The sequence below is a fragment of the Varanus komodoensis genome, unplaced genomic scaffold (assembly GCF_004798865.1).
Source record: "Varanus komodoensis strain SLA01 unplaced genomic scaffold, ASM479886v1 scaffold53, whole genome shotgun sequence".
Lineage (NCBI taxonomy): Eukaryota > Metazoa > Chordata > Lepidosauria > Squamata > Varanidae > Varanus > Varanus komodoensis.
The window spans coordinates 617,079-640,369 of NW_025336126.1; the positions used below are offsets into that span (position 1 = coordinate 617,079).

The following is a 23,291-nucleotide window of genomic DNA, read 5'->3' on the forward strand; positions in this document are numbered from 1 at the left end:
TTTGTTTTACTGACAATATATAAGGCTCTCTAGCAGCCATTTTGACTGAGCAGTGGGATAAAAATACTGTAGATGAATGGGATACGGTGTTTGAAGTGAGCATGGGCACACACACACTAGCAATCCTAGTCTGGCTCATTTCTGGCTTTCATGCCACTTCATCAACTGCCCCAGTCCCAAAATCTACTCACCCCAGAGCAGTTCATGATATTAAGCAGGATGTAAAGGCATGGAGCCCAACCCCACATAGCCACACATCTCTGGGCTGGAGACAGCCATGGGATTTGCTTGAAAACCACCATTCCATACTGGCTACCCCATTCTACAGTTCACTAATATGCTTAATGCTAAGGGCTGGGAGATGACTGGTCCTTTGAACACTTTCTCAGCCTAGATGTTTATGACAGCTACAAGTTTCAAAGAAAATAATAGGTGGCACTCTCTCGGGCACAATAACACTCCCAAGTGCAGTCCTTGCCTCCCAAATTTAGGTAGCTGAATGGAACAAAATGTAGCTGTATATATTGTTTTGTTACACAATCAGGTATTTTCAGAACCCAGGATAAATTATTTTGGGTCAGAGCAACAATCCCATCTAGTTTAGCATTTAACAACAGCTAGCAAACCTCTGGCTATGACTGGTACTGGCTACCCTTCAGAGATTTCTAATCTGGCAGTTTGTTGCAATGCATTCCACAGACTACCTGACAGCTTTGCTGGCTGGGAATACAGGGGTTGCAGTCCAATATACTGGGAGGGCAGCAGGTTGGGGAAGGCTACCAAGGCTTCCCTATACAGGGAAGAGGCACTTAGACACACTTAATTCCAAGAAACTCCTACCCAGCAGGCATCTCTCTAGGATGGGCATCTATCCCTGTCTATGATCTACTGGGGCAAGATTGTTCCAAACAAGTCTTCTGGACTGTAGTTCTAGGATCCACTGATGATAGGAGGAGAGGATGAAATGCTTTCCATTCTGAGCAAAGTGATTTCTGTTAATCCGAAGGCAAAAGGATGTTTTGAATTTTCCAAAGAACAGCCTTCTCTAATCTGGGGCACACTTGATGTCCGTAGTTCCCAGTGGCAGGGTAGGCTGGGGGTGAGGTTGGGAAGGGCTGCCTTAGGACCACTGCTGATTATGTCTCAGTGCCAGAAATTGTCACCTGCCCTTCTTGCTCCAAAACTGCAGCCCTATGTCCAACATGACTGCAATATTTGATGAATGCTTTCAGGGACATGAGGAAATCTGTGCCAGCAGTCTAGTATTTGACTGCACATCTTACTCCCTTTCTCCTCAGTCCGGGCCCAATTCAAGGTGTTGGTTATGACCTATACAGCCCTAAATGGCTTGGGACCTGGCTACCTGAAGGAGCGCTTACATCCATATATGCCCGACCGCCCCTTGAGATCTGCGGGAGAGGCCCTTCTCCAGGAACCCTCTGTGAAAGAAATTAGGAGGGTAGGTACTTGGAGGAGGGCTTTCTCTGCGGTGGCGCCCAATCTATGGAATGTGCTCCCCAGAGAGGTCCGCCTGGCGCCGTCGTTATTTGTTTTTCGGCGCCAGGTGAAGACCTTTTTATTTAAATGTCATTTTAATTGTTAACAATATTTACTTATTTATCTGGCCAGGGCGACTTCTTTTCTTTTCTAACTTTTCTTTTATAACTTCTTTTATATCGTTTATATATATATATATATATTATTAATTTTAATTTTATATTGTTATTTTTGTATTGTATTTTATTGTGTTGTAAGCCGCCCTGAGGCTTCGGCAAGGGGCGGCATAGAAATGTTCTAATAATAATAATAAAAATAATAATAAAATGAAAAAAGTTAATACAGGGCTCAGACTTCACTTTCCCAGGGTTGCTATTCCCTTCCCAGCCCAGAAAGAAATCAGAAGGCTTAGCCCACCCACTCCCACCTTCTCTTGCCCAACTCTCCCCAAGTCATCCAAACACACACGCAGAGCAAGGAATCCAGAAGCACCAGTTTGGGGTTTAATTAACCAACCTGGGGAAGAAAAGGGCATTGGACAAGTGCGTTGCGCCCCACCCCCTTTGTTGCACCTTTTGGATCACTTACAGGAGGAAAAGGGATGGGAGGTGGGCAGAGAGTGGATACAGGTATAGAAAAGAGCAGTACAGTAAAAACAAGGGGAGCTGTGGGGGGAGGGAAGGAGAGAGAGAAGTCACTTTTAAAATCACAATCTCAAACCTTTTATAAATGTACAAAAAACCTTTTCCCCACCTGCCTGGGGCAGAATATATAAATATTTACACTGCCTGGTGGGGGAGGTGCCCCAAGATACAGCCCTCCCCTTTCCCCTGAAAGCAGCTTTCCCATCAGTTCTTGGTGGGAGGAGCAGAACATCCACCCAGAGTTCAATTTCAGCCCAGTGGGAATACTGGAAAAAGACACCAAACCTCTGTCAATTCCCACAGAGGCAGGAAGAGGGATTTTTGCCGAAATTAAGAGACACAAAACGAGGGCACCCCAACACCTGGATTCCTGCCCCCCTAAAAAAAAACAGGCCCCGTCATCTTAAGCCCCAACATGAACCAGGACTGAAGGGACTCAAGTCTTTCTGGGGTGGTGTTTAGCGGCAGGCCCCTAACTCAGGCTAAGGCGGCAGGAGGACCACACTTCCACCCCCCAGAAAGGGGGCCTAGATAGCTGCCTAGGGCTTCTGCTGACTCCGTCCATCAGTCCAGTAATGTGGGAAGCCTCTCGGTTTAGGCGCTCATGTTCCAGGGCCCCTCACTGCGACACCATTATCTGGAGTCCCGGTCCTTGTAGGCTGCTGCCAGTTCTCGGATGTCTGGGGCCCGCCGGGGGGAACAGGGGCGAGCATTTGAAGCTGGGATGAGTGGTGGGGGGGCACTGAGTAGTCCCACGGCGGCGGCGGCAGCGGCGGCGGCCGAGGGGGTGGCTTTTGCCAGCAGCCCGTTTTGGTGGCGGGGATAGGCCATGAGACCAGGGTGGGGTGGGGGTGGCAAACCATACAACCGGGCCCTTTCGTAGTCCTCAGCAACAGCCGGCGATGTGGTATCCAGGTAGCGGGGCAGGCGCTGAAGTGGGTGCAGCTCCAGCCCACGGTGGTAGGGCTCACGCCAAGCTTCAAGCGCAGCATAGGAGGCTGCTGAGGGTGGGGCAGCCACCAAGTACGGGGAGACGCTTCCACCAGTCCCGGCTTGGGGCCTCTCAAATACAGCCAGTGTCCCCAAGGGGTGGGAGACATGCAGGGTGCTGTGATAGGGAGCCCCTGTGCGCAGGGCCCCCTCAAAGCCTGTTAGCTCGGGCTCCTCCTTCACCTTCACTTCCTTCTTCAGGGGCAGCTCAGGATATGGAGAGCGAGAGGCATGGCCAGAACTGGCTGGGCTTCCATAGCGGTGCTCGCGTTCTGCTGGCACATGGGGCCGCCCAGGGGGCTCTTCATGGGCCAGGACTGTGTTCTTTGGGGTGGGAGTAGCTGGAGAGGCACGCAGCGGATGGCGCGAGAACAGTGCATCCCTGAAACACATGTACACAGATGACTGAGTGACAGTCCCGCCTGGCCAAACCGTGAATAATTTTCTGGCAGCCACTCAATGTCTTGCCCACTAACCTGGCCCAGTCTCCTCCACAGCCAACCCTTGCTCTCACCTCCACTTAGCACCCACAACAACCATCCTCCCCACTCCCAAAGAGGAGTCCTCTCTATTTGCTCTTCACTGCACCTTGATCCCTTCCCCATATTCTGTTTTGATTCTTAATACACCCACATAAGAAGCCCTTCCCTCTCTCTCTGTCCAAGTCTCTTCACACTTTAACCAAAAACGGCTTTGAAAGTAACCCTCCTGTTAAAACATAAACATAGCAAGATGTGCATGACTTTGCAGTACTTCAGCAAGTCCCACCATCACTCCCTACATGCTGCCTCCTCTTTGCCTCTCACCTGTCCTTTTCATCCTTGATCACCGGCCCTTCTGGCTTTTCAGTCTCCTTGTCATGCTGGGTGCTGCCACGCTCAGTCCCATCTCCAGTGCCACCTTTGGGCCAGGCTGGGGCAGTGGGGAAGGAAGGGGGTGTGCGATGTAGGCGATTCCATGTCTCATGGGGGCTAGGAAAGCCTATAGCTCCAGGACTGTCCTTCTGCCCAAAGACAGTGGTTGAGTCTGGGAGGGAAAGCAAGAAAATCAGATCTGGCACTTTAGCAGCAGAGCTGCCCCAGCCCAAACAAACTCTGGAACAATGGAGTACATAATCAAAATCCCCAGTGAAAAGCTAGACCTTTGGGTTTCTTTCTCCAGTTCATGGTGAAGAACTGAGAGGCTTGCCAGGGAATCAGGCTTCATGGGTTTCTTCTCTAGCTGCAGTAGTGAGGTGCAGTGAGGGGAAGAAAAGGGGCAGGAATCCAGAGCCTGGGGTTCTATTCCTACCTATCAAAGGAAGGTTCATCCTTCATCATTTGCTTACCTGGCCTAGTAGCTCCAAGGGAAACCCTAACAAAAAATTTCCTGTCCTCATTAAATGATAGCTTCTGAAGTTCAATTCCCCAATAATACTCACTGAAGGATGGGTTGCCCAGGCCCCCAAAAGCCCCATTGGAGAGAGCCCCGAGGGAGGCAAAACTGGGGGGTCGGCCAAAGGGATCTGGAAAAGAGGTAAGCAGAGCAGTGAGCAATTTTACTGATGGTTTGGATTCCTGTTCCATTTGCCCCATCCCTCTGGCAAGCCAGCTCTTACCAATGTGGGGACTAGGGCTCAGGAAGGATCCATGAGGGGTGCTGGCAGGACCAAAGGAAGAGCCACTGCCTGGATGAACAACACCTGAAAAAGCAAAAGGGAAGCAGGGGAGAAGAATTACTGATGATGTGTCCAGCTAGTGAGAAGAAAGGGATGTAACTGATAGCTTGAGGACACTGGGCTCCCCAAAACAGAAATCCTTTTGGGGTCAGAGCCCTAGCCATTCTCATGTAATTTACACAGAACAATACCTGTTTTAGGTCCATTCATTTCACCTAACAAACTCAGAGCTTGCATCCAGTAATCAAAAAGCTTACAGCCAGTAAGCAAGCTTTAGGAAAGCTATTTCAACCTTTTAGAATGGCATGGGGGACTGCACAAAAGCCAGAAAACCATCACATGATCAGTAGTTGGGAGCAAGGGGAAAGGGTTAGGCTTTCTGGAACACCTCAGAGGGTCAGATTAGCCTTCGGGTCTCAGGTTTTGCATTCCTGCTATAAAGGTAGGGCAAATATGTTCAAATTTGACAGAAAAGGTAGCAGAGGAAAATGTCCCTTGGAAAAGCTCACTACTATCATTGCTGGGGAGCTTCCGCATACTGTAGAAGGAGACTGGCACCATCTGTACAAGGGTCAGAGGGCTGAAATGGTGAGTCGCCAGGTGCTGTCATCTTACAAGCCCCAGGGAAAGCCCCTCCTGGATGGAACAGAGAGCACTGACCAGAAGCTGTGAACAGGGTGGCAGGGCGTGCCAGCTCCTGGCCATGCGGCAGGCTACCAAAGGCTCCCGTTCCAGGCAAGCCCGTGAGGAGGTCATTCCGAAAATCCAATTTGTGGGGGTCCCCCTGCATCAGCTGTGAGGAAAGAAAGAAGGCATGTCCCCCATGAGCAAGAGACCTGGCACAAGCTTCAGCCCATACTTTGGCAGGAACACCTCCTACTTGGCTCTGTTCCAGCTTCAGTAGGGTTTCTGGTTCCCCAGCCTCCTCAAGCCCAGACTTGTGGACCCAAATTTGGATCCAGGTCTTCGTCACTGTCAGTGACCTTTTGGCAGCCACCAGCAGGAGCTGTACCACGCTGTACAGAGGCTGAGTGGGGAGGCAGTGCAGGCCTACCCTACCTTCATCTTCTCCTGGTGCCGCAGGATCATGTAAGCTACACGAACGTGCATGGCGCACCACTTCCCAGGCTTCTGCGGGAGAAGGGGGAACCATCAGCTCGGTATATTAGTTCCCTGCTGGGCCAGGCACAGGTTGCCCTACATGCTAACTGAGTCATTCTCCACACCTCACCTCACCCGCCGTGCAACTCCCACCTCTCACCCCTGCTGAGTCAGTCACCACTATGCCTTGCACCCTCCCCACACACATCCATCCCATTGCACTGGAGTCAGGAGCAGTCCTTGGGCTTACTCACTCTCAGTGTTGGCCGGAAGGGATCAGAGAGCTGCAAAGAGACAGACAAACCAAGGGCTGGGTTAGACATTGTTTCCACACTGCCCCCACCTCACCCCACACCTCCAGATAAAGATGCAAATTCACCTGGGTGCCTTTCTGGGCCAAACTGGGTGGGACAGTGGCCAGCCGGGATGGCAGGTCAGGGTTAGTGCTCTGGGAAGAAAAAGACAGTCAGGTCACTGGACAGAGCTATGAGCTTAATTCCCCTCTTTAGTTTTTCTGTGTTCACATGCCATACCCAGCCATGCCATTCAATGACAGAACACGGGAATTCAGTCTTCCACCCAGTCCTCAACTATGCTTTCTCTGTAGACTCCAAGGATCCCGGCTCTCTTCCCATCTACTAAAGGGTCTTGGATCTGAGCCCTCCTCTCCTAACCTATAGAATTGCTGACCAACTCTGAAAGATGGGAGAAGCCACTATATGCACACTGCATATCCGTTCTCCTGCATGGTTGCACAAGGCTTACTCTGCTGGGACCTTTCCAGAGCCAGCAAGTGAACCCATGAGTCCAAGCACCTGATCAAACACACAAAGCCCCAAAGTCCAAGGCATTCTAGCTTTTGTATCGTCTGCTATTTCCCTTCAAGCTCATTCCTCACAAAGACAATCCAGGCAGCCCAGCTCAGCCCTCCCACCTGTAAATCTACTAGACACCCCCTTCCACTTCCCAGGAGGTGGGAAGAGAACCCAGGAGTCCTGAATTCTAAACTTTCCTCCCAAAGAAATCCCATTTATCAATTGCATCTGGAGGGTTCACCTTAGGTTGGAATGCCCCCTGCAGGGAGCCAAAGGTCACAGCAGGAGGCAAGACTGGAGAGATCCCCGAAACAGTTGGGCTGTATCCAGTATATAACTAGAAGAAAAGAAGAAACCAATAGAGGCATCACCTGGAGAAACCAAGGCACGGGGGGAGGAGGGCTCAGCTCCATTTTCAGGATGAGCCACTCCAAGACCTTCTGTGGACTACCAAAAAGACTATGGTCTCCACCCTCCAGAAAGGGTGCACTTACATTATGCCTCAGGATCCCATCCATCTTGCCAGGATATTTATCAAACTGGAGAGAGAGAACAGAATCAGAAAATGACTCTTCTGGCCGATGGGATGGGGATTATCCCTACCCAAAAATCGGATCCCAAAGGTTTACCCCTACACCAGCTGATGCAACACAGCCCTGCACCTGTTGTCTCCCGCTTTGCCCAGCAAGCCCATCTAGGTCTTCACTCACCATGGCTGGGCTAGGTGTGGGAACCATGCCTGGTGGGAAAGGGGTGAAGTGCTGGTGGGTGTGCTGGTGGGTGTGCTGGTGCTGGTGGTTGTGTTGGTGGAACTGGAAGGCCAGGGGGCGGATGGCGGTAGCCCCCATGTCGGCGCTGCCTTGTGCCGTGAGGAATCGGGAGCTCAGGTCTTGGCGAATTAGTTCTTGTTCTGGGGAAGCAGAAGAAAAAGTCACCTAAAAGCATGTTGCTGGGAGTCCATGAGGGGAGAACAGGAATGCTGCAAGAAGAGGAGACAGACACCCACCTACCTGCCCATGTAACTCTCCATCTGTACATAGCCCCTACCCCCCAGGAGTGGGTCAACTGACCCACAAGCATTTGAGCTAGGCTCAGCTTCAGCATTCTCCCTCTTAACCAAGGCTCTTTTTGTCAACAAGATGTCAACCTTCCAAGGCATACAGACTCCTCTGCAGCTCAGCCTTCCATGTGCCTTTCCTGTTATTCCAACTTCCTCCTCAATTTCTTTAACTTCCTGCTCCATATTACCATCTTATGTTCCAACAGTTCTCTCTCTCTCCACCTTGTAACAACTAAAAATGTACTTTAAAAATGAAGCTGGGGATCACACGACATAATGAATAGTACCTTCCAGTAGTACTACTTTATATTGCTCACCTGACATTGCCTGAACCCATATCCCCACACATACCATGGGGACAGCCATGAAATTAGAAGTTCACTTCAGGTTTTCCTTGAATAAATATTCAAGGCTTGCTGGAACCCAGCATCAGCACTATTTTTGTAAGAGAACCACCCACATGAGCTGCCAATTCCCTCCCAGGCTTCCCTGTTCCCTCTGAGCTTAATACAATCCTCAAAATAAGTATGGGAAGATAAATTTTTCCCACCAGCAACATATTGCTCCTTTTTGCAGTGTAAAGTAGTTTGGGGTGGCTTGGTATCAAACAGGCAGTTAAGATGTATTAGACTTGCTAAAGACCTGCTCCTGATGCAGATGAAAACTACTAGAATCGATTTGCTGATATAGATCAAGAGAGCTACCTGAAATTTAAGACACTCCCGAGGGTGTGAGAACACTTCAAAATTTACCACTATACCTTTGTACCACAGTGCATAAAAATGTGAGTGCAGTTTATATGTAGCATTTTTGGGGGTGCAATAACTGTTGACTTCTACAACTGAAATTTGTATAGTCATTCACACATGATTCCTGTACGTGTGTACAGCACATCATGTGAACAGCACTCTTTGCAACCACCCTTTCCCAAAGCACTGATCGTGCCCCTCCATCCAAGTCTCTCTTACCAGATATGGCAGCGGCTGCAGCTGGGTGCCCAGCAACTTGAAGCAGAGGGGGTGGTGGGGGGAGTCCAGGTGAAGGGGTGAACATGCCTGGGTGGTGGGAAGGGGGTCGAAGCGTGGACGAAAAGGCATGGGGAGGCAGGGCCAGTGAGGGGGTGGAGGGTCGGTGAGGGAGCTGAGAGGAAGAAGGGGAGCAGGGTGGGAGGATGGGCTTAGGGTGAGCTGCACCACGGCTGCACCTGAAAAAGGGAGAGAAAAATAATTTGCAGTGCACATATAAGGAAGAAACAGAATAATGAAAGATGCCAGAAAGGACACAAGTCAGAGAAGGACTCTACAGAATCTTTTACTCATAGTAACATTAGAAAAAGGATTTTCTGTAACAGTTGGTTAGAAAATTGAAATTAATTTGGGACACTTCTACATCCCATGTTGTCAAATCAAAACATCTTTGTGATCAGAGCATCTAGATGAAATTTATGAGGAAAGACTTAAACAACTGAACTAAAGTAGGGAGGGGCAAACAATTAAATGTGGGGGAGCAAAGGGGAACCACAGTATAGAAGCAGTGAGACAGGAGGAAAAAGGGAAAAGTGAAAGCAGGGGGAGGGGGGAAAGGGGAGAGGGAGGAAGGCAAACAGAGAAAAGGAGAAATGGTAGAGTGTGTTCTGTAGACAGATCATGTTGGGACTCACCCTCCAGTGCTGAGGTCCAGCCCTACAGCATATGGGGCCTGCGTCTGGCTGGTAAAAGGTGGTACCTTCATATGCAGCTGGCTCTGGGTGAGATTATGAGGGACTGCACCCCCCTGAGGTGTTGGAGGCAGCTGGCCTTTGGGCTGGGGTGTCCCATGAAGAGTATTCGGCGTCTGAGCCCGAGTCCTGGAGGGCGGTGGGGCAGGAGGGCTAGGGGGCAAGGCCTGAGCTGGAACGGGGGCTGCGGCTGCCTGAGAAGGGGGCTCCTTGGGCAGGAAAGGCACTAGCAGGGGGTCCCGGTCGGCCTCGTAGTTGCGCTCCTGGCTCCGCTCCAGGCCAGAGACTTTAGGGATCACAGAGAGTTTGGCTTCACAGCTCCCGTTTAATGCACCAATGGGTCCCGAGGCTTCCGGAAAAAAGGGAGGGGGAGAAAAGACAAGTGAGGGGTAGTGAGTCCCAATGCACAGAGCAGAACTGAGAACTAAAAGCCTAACTCAGTCACAGGGTCAATGACTAGGCCAGCATCATGTTTCGGTGACAGTTTTTGCTGTGCCAAATAAGCAACCATAGACACCCACCAGAGAGTTATTTTGGAGGTGCAGGAGGCCAATACTCACAAGCAACAATGTCATTTAAAAACAACATGAAAAGCCAGTACAAAGTGGGTTGAAACCTCGGTGGTGGGGGTGGCGGCGGCAGCAGAGGGGTCAAACTAGAAGAGCACTAAGCACTTCAAGTATTTACTATACCATACAATGAGTAGTATTACTACTCTTTCAGGAACTCTGAAGGGGTGACCCCACTCTCAAGGAGAGGCAGAACCTAGTGCAATATATTCATTTTGTCCCAATTCAGATCCATTGCTTCACCAAATGTACCACAGTACGTGCCATGAGGCAGAGGAAAGGAAAACCTGCGTAAGTTCTTGCTAACTGCAATAGAATTCTGTCAAGCCAAGTCTGCTCTAGCTCTTTGGTCTTTGAACAAGCCATCGGCCTCAATCAAGCTGCGGAGATGCCCAAAGCTGTACTGACTGTCTGGCCAGACAAACTATCTCCAGCAACGCTGACTAGGAAAAATGGGAGCTGCAGCCCATGGGAGTTATGGGACGGCCCCAATCTGGGGATGGCAGGCTTAAGCTAGCACCATCTACTCAGATTTGCAGCTGCTCTCCAGAATCTTTGAACTGAGCATCTTTGAACTAGGGGATGACATGGGGCCCCTCCCCAACCACCTACAAGCCAGATGCTACACACCAAAGTGAACTGTCCACATTTTAGAACTGTTGTGGATCACCAATAGCCTCTGTCAGCCCTCATGTCACCTTGTTTACCTTTGCTGGTTGAGACAGTGAATGACTGTTCGAGGTCATCAACGGAGGCCTGCAAAGACAAGGAACAACCTCATGTTACCTCATGTGGGCAGCCAGCTGGGAAAGGCTGCCATAGTTCTCCACACAAGGATTGACCCACTCATTAGGTTAATGCATGGAGCTGACTGATTTACATGACAGACAGAGAACCAAGGCAGAAATGATCCCTAAACCAATCAGATTTCTCTTCTTTTACTGCCACCCGTCATAGCTCACGCACACAACTTTGTTCTTACTGAGGGAAGGCTATCAAATGTGTTTGATGTTGGCCCATTTGTGATATTTTGTCAGCTCCTTCCAGTAGGAACACACTCCTGCAAATCTTGTGCTTCTAGTACCACTTGGACTTACTTGGGCTTCCGGTTCCACTCAAAACTCTCCTTTTGACCTCCTATAGTAGAAATGGGCAACTACAAGAGGTGCAGGAATGATTTTCAGCCCATGGACCCTGTCCTTCTCCCTGCAGCAGGCTGCCTTGGGAGGCAGGATTAAAAATATGCAGGGGCAAGGTACTGCAAAGCACTGAGTAGTGCTATTATGTACTATTGTATTTCAATGTATTTTATCATGTTGTAAGCCGCCCCGAGGTTTCGGCAAGGGGCGGCATAGAAATGTTATTATAATAATAATAATAATAATAATAATAATAATAATAATAATAATGATGATGATGATGATGATGATGAAGTACAGACCCAGCTTAGTTTGACCCCCATAGCACTCACTAGTTGCTACACAGCCCCATTTTGTTTCTTTCTCCCTCCTCCTCCTCCTCCTTCGTTCAGGGATCATCAAGGGGACACTTGGAACCCACCCCGCCCTAAAGTCTTCAGTGGATTAGAGCCTCTGTACTCTGCATCTGGAATCAGGCAACAGGGAGGTTTTCACAGAACCTTCGCATATGTGTGGGAAGATCCCCACAGCTGAAATAGTCATACACTCCAAGACAGTGTGGGTGGGACCACTGGCATGGAAGTAGCTTGGCATGAACAGAAACAGCGCTCTTGCATCCTTCACACTCCCCCCCCCCCCCGCTCCCAGTAACACCCGTAACACCCAGCCATCCACTCTTGGAACATATACAACTACTGCTAAGTGCGGGGAGGTGTGGTAATCACAAAAGATGCTTGGCAAATGATCTGGGACAGAGTCAAAGTCTACCTGCTCCTCTGGGTCGCTTTCTGTATCACACTGTAAAGAGAGAAGGCAAAAGTCAAATAGTACACTGAACTCAAAATTCTTTCCCCAACCTATACTAATCAAAAGCAGGCTCTGTAGTACAAAGAACTGAAGGAGGTCCAGTTGAGGACCTCACATTAAGTTTCTGTGGACCAAAAGCAGCTAGGCCTCACTGGGGCCTGTATGGGGCGGGGGGGGGGGGGGGGGGGGGGGGGGGGGGGGGGGCGGAGAGAAAGAAGACTGCAAGAGCACAATAGATTCATCAAAACAATGTCAGAACAGAACAACCTGCTTCTAGATCATGTTGTTCTGGGAAATGTAGGCCTTTGTTCTGTCTAAATTAGCACAGGATCACACCCTTACTGCTTCTTAGCTGTCCAATAGTCCAGGATCTGCTCTGATCTAGCAATATGGAGAAGATTCCCCATGTCTTCTGGCATTTCTGCAATTAACTCCATCTCAGCTTGAGCAAAAAGGATTTTCCTGATGGAAAATTTGAGCAGTGGAACAAAACATTGCCAGGACTTACTGCTAGCAGTCTATAACCAAAAATCTAGAGAGTGGGGGTAAGGAAGATAACTCACATATATTGCTCACTTACTATATATCCAGTTTCCAGGTAGGATTGGAGAGAAGGCTGGAAATAAAAAAGCAGTGGGGAAGAGAGATTAGACACAATACTTGTGGGCTGATCATCTTTAAAAACAAAATTAAAGGAAAAATGTGAAGACCTTAGATGCCAAGCTTGCTTATTTTGTCAGGAGAGTCACAACTCTGTACCTTCTACACTGGAAAAAGGAAATAATGTGCCCACTTGAAAAACACATCCACTGTGTTTCCAAAGGAAGGTATGATCTCAACCTGTGATTGGCTAGCATGTGTTGCACAGGCATACGTTACATCCACAGGAATCAACACCATTATTCTTTGTTCTAAAATCATCTGGTGTTCTGAGAATGCCATGAGCCATTTCACTGCATCAGGAATTTATAGAAGTTCTGACTGAGATGTTAAGATAGCCCCTCTGTTTATGTCATTCACAGTATTTCATTTAGGGGTTCATCACTGGACAGTATCTTTATTGATGTCTCCAAAACTCAGTCTCCTGCCCCAGATACCACTGGCCAACACTGCCTAACAGTGTCCTCTATTGATTTGATCTCTCACCCTCAAATCACTGGCATCATATGGCAGTAAATGCACTTGATCACATCAGTTTTGCTCTCGCTGTATTGTTGCCCATCTATACTTAATTTCTACTATAAAAAGCACTGGGATTTGGGATTCCCTAATCTTTAGTCCACATGAGCAAATTTTGATTATTCAGCAGGGAAAGGCAACATGCAAATGTTTTTGTTCAGATATAGTGCCTTAACTCTGGCAGTGAAAGCCATCTTCCCCATAACAAATTGATGATGGATAGGGAAGAAAAAGAGATGGTTTTGCTTACTTTTCTTCTAGACAGAAGATTCTTGTAGGGAGCATGCCTCAGACCAACCATAACTAATATTCATCAGCATCCACAACCCCACTCCCACACACACATACCTCCCCTACGAAATCGCTCAATTGGAGCAGTCTGTACACAGCACACCAATTATTCTTGTTAGCTGTTGTCAAGCCTGCCTCTGCTGCCTGCCTAATGATGTTTCATACGAATGAAAATTGCAGTAGATGGACAGGCCTCTGAATAGCTGCTTTCCACTGAACATGCCCCACTATGCCCCAGTTTCCTCTTCTCCCCATTCCCACATCCCCCAAGCCTCACCTCTTTGTGCCGTCTCTTATTACGTTTTCTACGTGCTCTCTCCCCTGCACAGCCCTTCTCTGAGCTCCCATCCTCATCCTCAGGCTCAGAGTTGTTCCCCTCGCCTCGTTTTCGCTTTCCAGAATGCTTCATCCGAAGCTCCAGTCGCTCTGGGGTCTTCAAGGTAGCATCCTTCTGCAGGTGGGTGACAAGGCACACATACATTAAACCAAATCAACTGCAGATGATCCAGTACAGGTTCAGGAAGTATTTCCCAATGTTATTCCTGAAAAGATTTACTTATTTATTTAAAATGTTTGTATACCATCCACTACAAAATAGTCTGGGGACAGTCTTACAATAAAGCAAAGTAAGGCACAGCGTCCATTCCGTTAAACCTCAATTAAAATTGCAATCTAAACCTTAAAATATTGGGAAAATAAAAAGGGTTTAGCCTGGCATCAAAAAGAATAAAGTGCCGGCACCAGGCGAACCTCTCTGGGGAGTGTATTCCATAACCAGGTTACCACTGCAGAGAAGGCCCTTCTCCAGGTACCCACCCTCCTAATCTCCTTCATGGAGGGCTCCGGAAAAAGGAGCTCCGACCCAGATCTTAAGGGACAGGGAGGCACACATGCCTTCAGATGCTAATATATCTTCTAGGGGTAGAAATGTACATTTGCTTCATACAGAAAAATGGAAAAACATAAAAATATAAACTGGGAATTGAAAGGGGTAATTGAAATATGTGTATTATTGGGTTTATATGGTGGAAACTTACATTAAAAAGCACATTCTTAAAGTGGAAAGTTTAGTGTAATGTACTAATGTAGGAAAACTAGTGTGGTGCATTACTGGACTAACGCTAACAAGAACAAAGTTCAAATCTCTCCTAAGACACTATGTTTATGGAATGACTTTGAATCAGTTGCTGTGAGCATTTATTTAAGCCATGACAAACTGTGGTGCTCTGAATACTCAACCCAACTGTAGTTTATCATGCAAATCTAGCTGACAGAAATATTTAACCATAGCATAATCCTTGCCAGCTGGGTTTGCATGGCATGACACACCACAATTGGAATATCACTATTCAGAATGGTGCCTCTGGGCACTGAAGGTTAAATAAGCCACAACCTCCTAGGGAATGTCATGCGAACTGAGTTACCATGACAACCCTGGAGGGCAAACTAGGTCAGCCTTCCTCAATGTGGTGCCCTCCAGATATGCTGATGACAGCTCCCATCATTGCCAGCCAACATATACAAGGTGGTTTAGGAAGCTAAAAGGAAGAAACACATTGCCTACCTTAAATCCTACAAAGAAGGGTTACATTCATTCATTCATTTAATTTGTATGCCGTCCAATTACTAACATCTCTGGACAGCTAACAGCATAAATAAATTGATGACCCACTCTGGCTGCAATTAATAAAATACAATAATACAATTCAATATTAAAACTTATTAAAATATTGATTAAATAAAAAGGTCTTAACCTGGCGCCGAAAAACATATAATGACGGCGCCAGGCGGACCTCTCTTGTGAGCACATTCCATAGACGGGGCACCACTGCAGAGAAGGCCCTCCTCCGGGTACTCTGTCTCCTAATATCTTTCACAGAGGGTTCCCAGAGGAGGGCTTCTGTTGCTGATCTCAGGAGGCGGGAGGGCAAATAGGGAAAAAGGCGTTCCTTTAGGTATCTTGGTCCCAAGTCGTTTAGGGCTTTATAGGTAATAACCAGCACCTTGAATTGAGCCCGGACTTCGATGGGAAGCCAGTGGAGCTGATAGAGGGCTGGGGTTATATGAGAATAACGCTCAGTTCGCGACAGCATCCTGGCAGCTCTATTTTGAACCATCTGAAGTATCCGGACTGTCTTCAAGGGCAGCCCCACATAAAGTGCGATACAGAACTCCAACCAGGAAGTAACCAATGCGTGTGTTACTGTTGCTAGGCAATCTTCCTCCAGGTAGGGATGCAGCTGATGGATTAGCCGAAGTTGAAGGAAAGTGCTCCTCCCCACCGCTTTCACTTGAGCTTCCAAGGACAGCTTTGGGTTGAGGAGTACTCCCAAGCTGCAGACCCTGTCCTTTAGAGGGAGTGCAACCCCGTCCAGGGCAAGGCCCAAGTCACCTACCCAGGAGCTCGAATCACCCACCAACAGAACCTCTGTCTTATCTGGACTGAGCTTCAGTTTATTGGCCCTCATCCATTACCTCGGCCAGGCACTGGTTCAATACAGCCACTGCCTCACCTGTGTTAGTTGAAAGAGAGAGGTAGTGCTGGGTGTCATCAGCATACTGATGACTCCGCAGCCCAAACCTCCTGCTGATCATATATATGTGATAAATAAAAATAAATTATATAATGTATTTTCAAATGTATATGCCACTCAATAGCCCAACAGGACTCTCTAAGCAACTAACAATATACAATAAACAGTACAAATAGAAGGGGAAGAGGGAAGGAAATCTGTTGGAGTGCGCACAATCAGTTTTTAAATTCAAATTTTGTAAAATCTGCAAAAGAGGATGGACTTTGCCTGCTGCCTAAATGAAAGCAGAAATGGCACTAGGTGGACTTATTTAGGAAGTCTGTTAATATCCTAAATATTAGCATGGTATTTCCAGATTAAGTCCAAGCATAGTTATTCAAGTTTGTCTAATTTGGGTTCAAATTCACATTCAGTTGTGAAGCTCACCAAGTTATACTAAGCCAGTCATTTAACACTCTGCTATGGAAAGTAACATTTTCCTTTGAGTCAGTGAGTGAATGCTTTGTAAAACAAAAACAAAAAGCTGGTACTTTTTAAATTTACTTTGAGCTTGCATAGATTTTATAGATTCCTTTTGTCCAAGGAAAATGTCAACAAGTTAGAAAGTCCTCAGAGGAAGATAAAAAAAAATCTAGAAGGAAATTCCTACAAGGAAAAGCAAAAAGTATAAAAACAACTCTTGTTAATGTGGGCAGGGAGTTAGACTAAACAGAGCACCCTCCCTTCTAGTTCTGTGATTCTCTATATGCTCTTGTGCAGTGAATTGTTCTTAATGACACACCTGATTCCTTTGCAGCTGGGTGAAGACACCTGTGTCCACACCCTGCTCCTCACCCAGTCCTGCCTAGCAGGAAAGGCAAGTCCAAAACTAGTCTATAAACTCAGACTAAAGCATTCCTGGGTAAAGCCAAGCCTTCTTTGCTGCTTCAGCAAGTGGAACAGCTGTGTCCTGCACATCTCTAAAAAATTAAGCATAGTCACCTACTGAGTTCTGTTGATCTTACCCCTGCCAAATTTACTGATCCATATCCCAGCCCTAGGAAATGCCTGGAAGCACAAGGGTTACAGTGCAGGCTGATGACACTGCCATAATTTAAGCACTAAGAATTTGACAGCAAACAGTATGTTCCATTTTACCAGGAAGAAAAAATGTGGCAGTTCCATCCCAGCCAAAGAGGAGATAACCCCATTTCAAACCCTAATTTCAGCTTGCTTGAGGTTTCCACTGCTTTATGGCTCATGTTACATCCCTATACCTCACACCTTTTGACATGGCACATGTCCACTGCCCTACTACTAGGAAGCTTATTCTAACATAGACTGTTGATGTCTCTAGCCATACTATTAGAGATGGAATCCTTGTGCTTATATGAACAGAATAGTAGCTCTAACACTGAGCAACAGGCAGTCCCTAAGCTGATACCAATTCATCCCTTTTACATTTCAAAAGCTAGAGATTCCTCCAGTTGCACCTCATCTCCCCAACCCCTCACACATGGGTATCTCGTCTTAAATCATATCCTAGAAAGAAAAAAAAAGATGAGACCTGTCCCCATTCTTGCACAAGCCAATCAGTTTCAACATAAGCATCTTGTGTGCCTCACTAGCTGAGCTGACTGTTTGGAAGATCAATGGAGTTATCAGCCTACATTAGTAACCATCTCTCAGCATACAGAAAACATAGGTCATCATGGCCTGGCTCTCATCTATATTCCCAATGGACTATGAATCCAGGCCAAAAACATGTTCAGTCAGTCTGACTTTTTCCAGTGTTAGATGGCTTGAGCACCATCAATCATAACTTTAAATCTCTCACTCCTATAAAAGGTTCCCAGCTGTCTCCCACCTGGGGACCGATCAGGTCCAGACCACACCTTTCTTTCAGAATACTGCAGCATCCAGTTCTTCCAGAGCAGAGGCTGACAACTTGTAGCCAGTCAGATGTTTTCATCGACAACTCCCATCACCCCTAGTCAGCCAATGGTGAAAGAATGTGGGAAATGTGGCCCACTGATCCCACCCCTATCCCATGCCATCCACTGGGCCCACCACACATCATTATGTTCTTTGATTTGGGAATCCCATGATGACCGTAACTAAACAAACTGTGTTGTGTTAAAGCATCTATGAGTCTCCAGTCCCATTCTCCAATCCACCCGATCCCAACTCAGTTGAGCTTGCAAAGTCTCAATAACAATGTGTTGTCTTAGTATGAACTGGATTCCAGGCTCAACCCACTTCTTTTTTATTGCTATTTCATACTTCTAAGGAGCCCCTAGAACAACAGGAACCCCCCCCTCCCAGAGGTCAGTTTTCAGACTGCATAACAGCCCATGGCCCCCCACTGGCAAATGCCAGCAAAGGCTTTCTCACCTCAAGGGCCTCAAGGCTGACAAAACTGGCAATGGCAAAGCCATCAATAAGATCCTCCTCCTCCTCTTCCTCTTCTTCCTCTTCATCTCGACTGCAGGATGATCCAGAAGCTCTCTTCCGCCTCCGAAGGGGGCGCCGACGCCGGCGCTGCTGCTGCTGCAGGGGGCGGCCTTTGCCAGGTGCCACTGGGGCAGGTGGGGAGGGGCCTTCACTGTCCGACCCTGAAGAGGATGACGACGAGAGGCCACAGTGGGGAGCATCCCCAGGCCGGCCCCCACGACGGCGAGTGCAGCGACTCTCACGGTCCCGCCGTGAGCAACGCCGCTTCCTCCGTGTTCGGCTACTGCTGCCTCCTCCCCCACTCCAGCATAGGGCAGAAGCTGCTGCTGTTCCTTCCATGATGCCCCACCTTGAGGTACACCAAATGCGATGTGCTGTGTCCAGTGAGAGTTGTGGACACAAGAGAAGGGGGCACCCTTCACCCCTCACCAGCCAAGTGCATTGCAGCTGTTCTCAACTGGCCCCTCCTTTTCTGTGGACACCACCCAGAGACGTAGCAAATTCAAGATCAAGGCTCTCCTCTTTTTCTATTGCAAAAAGGTTTTCTTATTCCATTACAGGAAGACCTTGCTGTCATCAACCTTTCCTTGATTTAGAGAGCCTGCTCAAAAGCAGGAGGATTTCCTCTTCATTCAAGTTTAATCTCCTATCAAGAGAAGCACTGGCCACAGTTACCCTTCTGTGAGTGCCACCTCTTAAAGGCAAACAAATTAAATTAAAAAATTAAATACTTTCAAGATAGAATTCTTAAAAAGTGGAAATTGAAGAACATTTAACTCCTGCTAATACACAGAGAGCACTCCTTGAACATGAAACCTCCCCTTTGGGTTTAGAAGAAAAACCTTCCGAACGCCAGCACTCTTGTTCCTCAGAAAGGATTTTACATCCCTCCAACTGTGAAAACAACATCAAGGGATAGGTGCCTTTGAAAGGCCAGTTCTGAAAATCCTTTTGAACAAACTCCAGTACTTAGCAGTTGTCCTACAGCTTGAAGGAAGCTTCTGATTTAAGTGCCAAGATATATAATTTTTTAGAAAAGATAAAAGAAGCTGTCCTTAGAGTCTTCTCTTCAGGATCGAGGCTTGAAATGTTCCGACAGTGTTAAGAGCTTGAGCAGCCTCCCCTTTAAGACTGCAGATATGACTCCTGCCAACAATGGCAGATGGCTTCCGCTCAGAGGGCAGTCACTTCCTCCCCTTCAGTGATGATGATGATGGCAACATCTCCCATAAGCACTTCTGTGGCAGCATCTTCTCTTCAGATCTGTCTCATGTGGTCACTTCCTCTTTGCAAAGCTCAATGTTTAAAAGGGGGCGGGGCTCCTGGATTTTTCCTCTTTCAGGGTATGACCTTGCCTTTAAGGATCCAGATTTGCACAAAAAATTCCTTGCATTCAATCCCCTTTAAGAATTTACGATTTCGAGTCCTCCACACATTTCCTGCCAAAGCATGGCCGCCCCTTTAAAAATCTGGATTTTAAAATGCTCCCTTGTCAGGCATCCACTCGTTTAACAACCGGAATTAAACACCCTCCAAACATTTTTCCTCATCAAACATTTTTCCTCATCAGCTCGCACTCCCCTTTAAGATTCCAGTGTTCAAAGTCCTCCAGAGCAACCCAAATTTCACCTTTAAGAGCCACCCCTCCCTCTTGCCACAATGAGGGCTTGAGGAGAACTCCCCTTTAAGAAGGCCGAGCTCCCTTTAAATCCATTGACAGGAGCTGGAGGTTGGGGGGGTTGTTGTCCTCCGGCTGAAAGTACCCCCTTCTTTTCGCTGCCCCCCCCAAGCTGTACCTTTAAGAGCGCCGGCCGTTGAGGGTGGTTTCAACTCAACCCCCCTCTCGCCCTCGTTCAGGCTCGAGGCAAGGGGTCCCGCGAGCCCCTAACGCTGATTGGCCGCGAGGCTGCTACCCTCCGCTATCCTCGCGCCCCCCCACAGCTGATTGGTCGAGGCGGTGAGGTGAGTAAGGATGGGGGAGGGGTGGTTGGCTCGCAGGGTCCGGCCGCGGGGAAGAGGCTGGCTCGCGTTGTACGCCCTTCCCCCGCGCGTGCGGGGGGGGGCTCTTTGGTCTCGTCGTCCTTCGCCCCCCCTCGGCTTCGTCTCCGCCGCTGCCCCCGATTCTCCCTCTCTCTAGCTGTCTCTGCCGGATCCCCTTCCTCTCTGCGCACGGCACGCAACGCCGCCCACAGCGTCATATCCCTCCGCTTCTCGCGTTGATAGAAGCAACGAAATCCCTCCGCCAGAAGAGGCGGGGGAGATAGTTCCGTCGTTTAGCCTCCATATCCTTCCTCTCAGAGACTGTTTTGGGTGGGAATATTCCCTTAAACCCTCTTTCTCTCACCCCCCCGCTCAGGGGTCACTTCCGTCTTATACCGGGTGACGTCATGGTGTCACGGAGACGAACGTGATGCAATGATGTCATACACCTCCGAGCACTCCCTTGCAATTATGTCACAAGAGCCACGTGTGATGTTAATATCGCAGCGCAGAGGGCTGCGTCGTCACGCCGTTGACAAAGGACCGTCGGACGCCACTGCGCCTCCGTGTGATGCAACCCAGCGGCAGCGCCTCTCGGATTCTGGCCATGCCCGAGTCATCTCCCCCGCTTGCCTCCCGGAAGCCCCTTGCGGAGTTTCGTGCAGCAGCATTTCCTAGCCCTTATATGGAAGCGCTTGGCACAGCGTGCGGTGTATCCAGTGTTAGTCCCGCTTAGAATAGGCCCATTGACATGAATAGGACTAAAGTCATAGCTCAGAGATGGCCCATCCATGGCACTGGATCCACTGCCAGTGGGACTAACGCTGGATGCAGTCCCATGCTCCCTGCTAAGCTCGCAGGCCTTCTGTTGGTTCAAACAGTGCAGCCATAGGAGCCACTTTGGTCTCCTGGAGGATCATGTTATAACAAATCAAGGATGCTCCTACAGCTTTATTATCTGATATAGCACGATATAGGGGTTGCTAAATGTATGTGGTGGTTTTGAACAGCTCGAATCCTCAGAGCTTGAGAGGAAGAGAAATCTCAAATGCACAAGGAAGCAGGGTTAGTGGCTGCTTAAATGGAAGCATTTAGGTCAAGGCCAACTTCAGCACCCCATACACACCCTGCCAAGGCCTTAAGGTCCCGCAACTAGGAATATGCAGATTACCCTGGGGAAAACTGACTTCAGCTTCTTGCTGTGGGGATTAGGGAAGGAAAACTAGGAAGTAGTACAGCATATAAATGTTGTTGAACCAATAGGAAACAGTGACTGTGGTACTATCAGATTTAATATACAGTTAAGGTGGAAGACTGCTAAAGAGGTCAAACATACTTGTGTTTGACTTCAAAAATGAAAACTTCTCAGAAATGAGAGAACTAGTAAAGTTGAAAAGAGGAATCAAGACGTGTATATCACTTCCAAGTGCTTGGAAATTACTCAGAAACACATACTGTGCATATGACAAGTGAGGAAAGATAGCACAAAGTCCAGGAAATTACCAGCGTGGTTAATACAAAGACTCAAGCAAGCTATTCAAGAGAAGAAAACTTCCTTCAAAAAATGGGAATCTTGTTCAAATGAACAGAAGGGACCACAAAGCTTGCACAAGGGAGATGCAAGCAGGCCATGAGAGAAGCAAGGAAAGAGTTTGAGGAGCACATCGCTAATAAAGAATTATTTAAACAACTGAGAAAGCAGCGGGGACATTGAATGATAGTGGATTTAAAGGAGTGGGGATGGGAAGATTTGCAGAGAAGCTGAATTTTTTCCATCAGTTTTCACAGCAGAGGATGAACAGCACATACCTCTTCTGGAGTTTATGTATTCTGGAAAGGCGTCTGAAGAATTAAGGCAGATAGTTGTGACAAACAAATTCTCAACCTTGACAAACTGGAAGTCAGAGAATCACCTGGTCTAGATGGTATCTCAAAGAAACACAAAATTGCTGTCTTTCTTACCAAAATATTTAATATGCCTCTAAAATCAGCCCTTGCACTAGAGCAGTGATGGCAAGACTTTTAGAGACCGAGTGCCCAAACTGCAAGCCAAAACCCACTTACTTATTGCAAAGTGCCAACATTAGAATAAAACCTGAAAACTCAGGTTTTAGTTTAGAAAAAACAACTCATACCCAATCCAAGCAAATATTTATATATATCCTTGGCAGCGCAGACCAGCTATGCGGAAGCTTGGACAAGTCACAGCTAATGAGTTGTGGCACATGATGTGATTGCCTGGCACGGCTACTCCTTTCCAAGCATGCGCATGGCCCCTGTGTGCGCGGTTATCTGATGCATGGCTGCTGGGGCGATGCTGGGGCAACTTGGCTCGCATGGTGACAGAGGGCTCTGCCTTAGGTTCACCACCACTGACCTAATCCTACCCTGGTGCACTCTCCTAATCCTAATATAGGGGGAAAATACCATTTAAAGGGGCAGTTTTGAAAAAGCCTGCCTTGAGAGAGAGAGAGAGAGAGAGAGAGAGAGAGAGAGAGAGAGAGAGAGAGAGTGAGAGAGAGAGAGAGAGAGAGAGAGAGAGGTGCTGGACTAGATGAACCTCTGGTCTGATCCAGCAGGGCTTTTCTTGAGTTCTTACAACAGTTTTGAGATAAAATGAGGCATACAACATTAGGTCACTTGTGACACCGGAGCACAAGTTTCAAGGAAGAATTTAGATTTTTCTTTTTAAATGTCTGATGGTATTTAGGAAATTATTAGTTGCCTATTTCCCTATGAAAAATAAATATGGAGATTTGGCAGGGAATTTTAAGAAAATTAGCTGACTCTTGGAACTGGAATATGGCTAGTGTTTCTCTTATTTGTGCTTTAGCAATGGCTGTGTCTTTTCAGGAGGAGGTAATGATATGGATCAACT

At 47.8% G+C, this 23,291-nt stretch overlaps 1 protein-coding gene across 3 annotated transcripts; it reads right to left on the reverse strand.

The window, feature by feature from the left end:
- Positions 1–1,978: 1,978 nt before the first annotated feature.
- On the reverse strand, positions 1,979–20,727 carry FBRS (fibrosin). Of its 3 annotated transcripts, XM_044447988.1 has the most exons (19): positions 18,374–20,724; positions 13,744–13,917; positions 12,577–12,612; positions 11,958–11,987; positions 10,758–10,806; positions 9,425–9,830; positions 8,733–8,968; positions 7,415–7,614; positions 7,199–7,243; positions 6,946–7,041; positions 6,269–6,337; positions 6,144–6,173; positions 5,848–5,919; positions 5,449–5,581; positions 4,729–4,812; positions 4,552–4,635; positions 3,938–4,157; positions 3,315–3,513; positions 1,979–2,162 (listed from the first exon to the last, which is right to left on the reverse strand). In XM_044447988.1, the coding sequence occupies exons 1-19, from the start codon at positions 18,770–18,772 to the stop codon at positions 2,082–2,084; spliced, it is 2,643 nt and encodes an 880-aa protein (XP_044303923.1). In that variant the 5' UTR covers positions 18,773–20,724; the 3' UTR covers positions 1,979–2,081. The 3 variants fall into 3 exon arrangements, with proteins under 3 accessions (XP_044303923.1, XP_044303921.1, XP_044303922.1); XM_044447986.1 differs by having other exon boundaries at positions 1,979–3,513; positions 18,374–20,727; XM_044447987.1 differs by having other exon boundaries at positions 1,979–3,513; positions 20,230–20,723.
- Between the last annotated feature and the right edge of the window lie 2,564 nt (positions 20,728–23,291).